This window comes from Pygoscelis adeliae, unplaced genomic scaffold (genome assembly GCF_000699105.1).
Source record: "Pygoscelis adeliae isolate BGI_AS28 unplaced genomic scaffold, ASM69910v1 Scaffold156, whole genome shotgun sequence".
Classification (NCBI taxonomy): Eukaryota; Metazoa; Chordata; class Aves; order Sphenisciformes; family Spheniscidae; genus Pygoscelis; species Pygoscelis adeliae.
This window is the reverse complement of record NW_008825016.1, coordinates 978-6,776: the sequence shown is the minus strand read 5'-3', so window position 1 is coordinate 6,776 and position 5,799 is coordinate 978. Positions and strand designations below refer to the sequence as shown.

Below are 5,799 nucleotides of genomic sequence, written 5' to 3'. Positions count from 1 at the left end.
TTCGCTGCTCCCCGTCCCCCGTCTGCAGGCAGGAAGGTGTGGGTGCCTCATGGAGCAGCCCGGGGCTGACGGGCACCAGTCCCTCCTGCGAGCAGCTGTGGTGGGTGCCAACTCGTCCCCGGGCCTGCAAGCACCAGTCCCTGCATGCCACCCCACAAGTGCTTCTGGAGGGGTTTCACACAAAGGTTGTTCACGTAAGCCATGAGTCCGCACGACCTCAGCGGGGCTCTGTGTGAGCTGCTGCCCTGCCCGAAGCCCGTCTCGGCAGGGCTTTAACCCAAGTACCGTTTCATCTGGAGAGATGCCCCTACCCTCTCCTCATACCCCTCAAACCAACATCAGCTCGGAAACGATGCAGGATGTAAGTCATGGAGGGCAGAGGAATTCCTGCCTGACTTCCAGGTGGCACAGCCTCGCAGCCGGCACAACCTAAGAAACCTTTCCTCATCCCCGCGCTATATCCTCACCATCGGAGCTCAGCCAGGTTTGCAACGGAGCTCTGCTCTTGCCTTGCCCCTTTTATCATTGTTTCAGCAGCACAGCGAGGGATACAAAATCGCATCCTCTGAAAGTAGCCTGCTAAACGCACCCTGGAAAAGACTTACACAGTGGAGAGCAAAACAAGGAATTCGATATCAGATTGAAAAACATGTAATGCATTCTGTAACTCTTGTTTCAGAAGTTAAAAAAAAAACCAGGGAGCTACTTCCTAGCACCTTGCAGCACTCCTTTCTCACCTGTGAAGCAATCAGGCAGGAAGAGAAAGTGCATTTTCTGTGGGTCAGCCCTGCTGAAATGAGTTCACGGGCACCCTTGTGATGTGGTGGCGGAGCTGCGAGCCCTCCTGCCCAGCCCCGGGTGGCGTGTCCTTGTTGGACACCGAGGCTCTGTAGGGCACGCAGGGGAAGCAGCGTGGCCATGACATGTGGGAACCCAACCAGGCAGGGTGCTGACCTGGGCACGGCCTCAGCTCCTCACGCTCGCCAGCCAGCATAAATGCTGAATGCTGTAAACATTCAGCATCATAGAAACACCCCAAATAAATTGTCAGCCATAAGGAACACTTCCCTAGGAGCATCCAAATACAGTTGGTAAGTTTTGGGACTCTCCTCTGCCTTAGTTTTTCTCTGTAACTCTTCCCTTTCCTCTTCATTGAGTCTCTTTTTGTCTGTTTGTATTTCATATCCTGCTTTATTTCTCCACTGGCTTCTCTCCTCATTTTTCTTTCCCTGTTCTGTCAAAAAAAAAAAAAAATTCAAACTATATTATCTATTCGTATCAGACATAATTACCAGTATTCCAAATATTGTTAGGATTAGGCCATAGCCAATTAGCAGTACAAGATTTTTTTTATTTTTTATTTTTATCTTTTATTTTATACCTGAATCTGTCTTAAAGCACTACTCACCAAACACTGAGGAGTGTGTCAAGTATGGTGACCCCAATCCATTTGGGATCAACACCCCATTCCCTAAGAATGGGCACCTCTACCCTTGCAAAGAATTGAGCAGACTTTGCGCTTTCTTCTCAAAGACACGCAGCAAAGGAGAAGGGGGAATAGGTCCGCTCCCACCTCCCCCTCCTTTTATGCTCTAGCTGATGGTCAAGCACACTCACCCAGAAAGGGGGAGCCCAGCTCTGAGTCCCCAGAAAAACACCCCACACAATCTGCCAGCAGGCCTTAAGAGTGTGTTTGTTCTGGGCATGCGGAGAAACGGCTGTGTCTCTGCTCCGCCAAGGGCCTGAAATGGAAATTCAGAAGCCCCGTTATAACACGTTATAACATCACGGACATCCCGTTAACACCCATGTATCCTGAAGCGTGCTGGGGCACTTACCCTGTGCTAAGGCTGGTTTACTGAAGGGAAGGCACCTTTTCTGCCTCTGAACTAAAAGAAATGGATAGCTGTGCTTTGAGGGGACATCAGCCCTTATGGTGAGTATTTGGACGCACGGAGGGTGCCCCATACCCGTCTCCCAGGGCCCTGAGGTGGAGGAAGACTCAGCCTTACCCAGCTTGGACTAAACACTCATCCTCGTGGGAAAAGTGGCTGTCTGAGTGATAGATGGAGCCACAGATATAGATGATGCATGAACTTTAAATCAGAAACTAAAGGGCTACGGAGCCTTCCGGCAGGGCAGCATGTGAGCTGATGTTTTCGGGATCACAATTTTGGAGTCTTCTGCAGGCGCTCCAAAGTCTTTTGGCTTTGACCCACAGTTAGTACCCAGCATGCACAACCGAAGGCTTAGCTGTCGGTGCCAGTTTTGCTGTATGAATGTTTTGTTAGACCCTGGGCTTTCAGGAGGCCCTGCTGGTTTAATAGTCACCTTCTGCGGCTGAAATACCATTCACACCCATGGCTGTTGCATGTTGCTGATTGGAACCTATTTTGAACACCAGAAAACAAACACAGAAAGAGCATGAGCAGAGAGTGCACTCATTTTTTAAAAGGTGCTCGAAAATATTGATTTGCATTAGGTGAGATTTTTGCCCAGGTGAACTGAGAGGAACTAGCCAAGGACCCTTGGCACCAGAACCCCTCTGTTCCCACAGTAAACCCTGAGCCCCATCTGGGGCAGACAGTTACCAGAAGAGGGGGCAGAAGCTCAAATCTTAGGAGCAGCTCCATCACATCACTTGGTGGGGCTCAGACACAATGTGAACGAAGCATAACTCTCTCTGCCCAGGACACGCATAAAGCAATGCACAGTCTTCCCCCCTCCCACCCAACTAAAAATACATCGTATTTATAAAGCACGTTTCCCCTATGTGCTTTTTTAGCAAGCTTAAGCAGGAAAGAGAGGACTGTTTTTACACATGGTGTACAGACAGAAATACTCCAGCCAGTGGGTGAGAACTAGCGGCATCACAGTGAGACTGAAATATAGCTGTGGCTCAGCCCTTGGAGACAGCCTGGCTTCTCTCCACCCCCCCCAAGAATTTCCTTCTGAGCATCTATAACGTATTTCTTCCTTTTCCCCCAAATCAGGGATTAGGAGGAAGATGAACCACATGTGAGAATGACTCATTAATTGTCCAGGTGACCCACTGATGAGGAGAAAAAGGTGCTAATAAAAAGGTTCTGCCCCAGGGGTAGGGGAAATGATGTTTGTCTTTGAGTACAGGTTGTAGCAAAGCACAGAGTAGACCAAAATAAGAATTTTTGAAGGTAATGGGATATATTTTTCATTTATAATACATAATGAAAGATTTGGGGTTATTGTGGACGTTATGTTCTTTTGTAAGTTAGCTGCATTTGTAGCACAGTATGTTTGTAATGTGAGTAATCAGAATATGAAAATTATTGTCTGATAATAGGAATAAGGAGTTATGGCTTGGTTTGCTTGGATTTTATTATGGGCTGGGATTTTTTTGTTCCTCCCTCTTAAATATTATTCTGACTTTTCTTAAATATTTAAATCTCTCTATAAAAACTACACAAAAGACCCACATGTTAATCTAGTGATGGATGTTCTTGTATATTGCAAACAGCTGTGCTGGAAGCTAACTGTCCTATCTACTCATAGATTAGAAATACTATTTAAATAAGTATTTTTGCCACTCCAATTGTACGAGTACTCTAATCGGACTGAATTTCCTTAATCTTGAGTAAATAGATAGTAATTTCTATTCTTCTGGCTGCACTGTGCTGTCCAAGTCAATTCTTCCTTTTCCTGGTGCAGAACACCTCCAGTACTCTCATAGCAGCCAGAGAATATCCCTTGGGGAATTAATTTAGAACTTCGTATGAAGTCCTCTTGGAGTATTTTGGGTATAAGATGCTGTGGGCCGCTGGAATTTTTCAATTGTTAGATTTAAAATGAAAGAAAGATCTAACTTGATAATGGAAGAAATTAGAATACAGATTCCTCTTGGAAGAAGAGGCAGGCTTGGCCTCACGTTAGCTTTGAGGTAACAGTTACAGTGCTTAAGAAAAATCTCATTGAAGAAGACCCGCTGTGCCTCAATCCCAAATACATGCCAAGTAGCAGAGAAAAGCCTCTTATTTTGAGCTCTTCATATCTACTTCACTAAGTCTTTCTTGACAGGTTGTCAGACCACCCTGGTTTTACAATGAGATCTCTCACCTGAAAGGTAGGCTGTAAAAGGGTAGTAGTAGTTAAAATCTTGGCTCTACTATTAATCAACTGTGGTGTGTGGCTCGCTCTTTCCTCAAGAAAAGAACAAGCTTTCTTCTTGATGTGGGAAGGCAGAAAGCGTAACTCACCTTGCTGTTGTCTCCTCTTGCTATCAGTTAGCTGTAGCCCAAGCTCCCGGGTAATTTGAAGGTCTCCAACCCTTTGTGTCTCCTCACCCGTCAGAATGTCTGTACGTGGAAAGAAACACACAGTGGCTGGCAAGACTGGAGCTGCACCGAAGAAAACCAAATCAGCTCAGGCGGGTCTGCAGTTCCCCGTGGGTCGTGTCTACAGGCTCCTTAAAAGAGGGAACTATGCTGACAGGATCGGTCCTGGTGCTGCCATCTACCTGGCTGCGGTGCTGGAGTACCTGAGCGCGGAGATCCTGGAGCTGGCAGGGAACGCTGCACATGAGAACAAGAAAGCCAGGATCCTGCCCAGGCACATCCAGCTGGCCGTGAGAAACGATGATGAGCTGAACAAGCTCCTCTCCTGCGTGACCATCGCTTGAGGAGGGGTGTTACCTAATGTTCTTCCCGAACTTCTTCTTAAGAAGACCATCTTGCTTAAACTGGCCCACAAATATGTCCAGTCACAGGAGTTCTAGCTGCCACCAGGCTCCTGACCTTGTGATGTTGTTAACGCTGGCTTTCTCAACAGCTCAGAGTTTTTCATGCTGGTTGGCATTTTTGGTCTAAATTTGTGTGTGTACCTGTGCGCATGTCTGAAAAGCTGCTAAAGACGGGGTTGCTAAGTTAGGTTTCCCTAGCTATGTCCTTCAAAAGAAAAAAGTCAACAGACTACTTCTATGAATAAATAAGTGTGCAAAGGACTCATGTCCATCTTATTCCCTTCTATAAAAATATTTGTTGCATCAAACAGAAGATTTTCTTTGGAAGTGCAGTTATCTAAGGAAATCTGCGCTATGGTCTTTAAAGCTTGTGTCTCCATGTGCATGGCTGGGATCTCCTTCTACAGTATGTGTAGAAGTCTGCTTCATCTGACCACTTCAGACCTCATAATAGGCACAGTTAACTATTCGGGGTAAATAGATGCACCTGAGAAACTTAAACTGGACTGCCTTATAATGATGGTGAAGTTAAATTATCTTCTTTAACATTTGGATATGGAGGCAGGGCTGTGCTGTAACTTCAGAGTGTCACTGCACACACCTTGGTCCAAAGATGGTGTTGGAATTGTCCTCTGAGTTTCTGCATTGATGGAGTGCAATCCAAGGAGTCTTCTACAGACAGTATATAAACCTTGTCAGTACTTGAGCCTTAAAGATCTTCTAGAAACTCTTCTTAAGAATGAATCCAAATATAACTTCTACCTTTCTGGTACTGAGAGGTAGAACTAAGCACTCCTTAGCTGCTTTAAGGCTTGTTCCATTAGGATCCAGATCAAGGAAACCTGTGTGTTTAAAAGGCAATCCAGGAAGTGGCCTTTTCCAGGATCTTCCAAAACTCATCTTCCACCTATGCAGCTTGAAAGGCTACCTAAGCGCTATTAGATTTGCACTCTAGCAAATCTAGGTTTGCAATGTTATGGTGGACACACACTAGTATTAATCTGTTTGCTGTGCTGCAGAAGATTTTGCTTAACAGCTTCACCAGCAGGATGCCACTCAAACTTAAGAGCTTTATTAGGTGTTTG

At 45.9% G+C, this 5,799-nt stretch overlaps 2 protein-coding genes across 2 annotated transcripts in view; one reads left to right on the top strand and one right to left on the bottom strand.

Annotated features, from left to right (window-relative positions):
- PDCL3 (phosducin-like 3) overlaps positions 1–448 on the bottom strand; it is an 8,642-nt gene extending 8,194 nt beyond the window's left edge. The window contains exon 1 of the mRNA XM_009326281.1: positions 338–448. Within this exon, the coding sequence (XP_009324556.1) occupies positions 338–448 (111 nt within the window). The remainder of the gene's footprint in view (positions 1–337) is intronic.
- A 3,879-nt stretch (positions 449–4,327) lies between these two features.
- Positions 4,328–4,654, top strand: LOC103918864 (histone H2A-beta, sperm-like). Its single transcript, XM_009326279.1, has one exon. It carries the CDS (start codon positions 4,328–4,330, stop codon positions 4,652–4,654), a length of 327 nt encoding a protein of 108 aa, XP_009324554.1.
- The last annotated feature ends 1,145 nt before the right edge of the window (positions 4,655–5,799 follow it).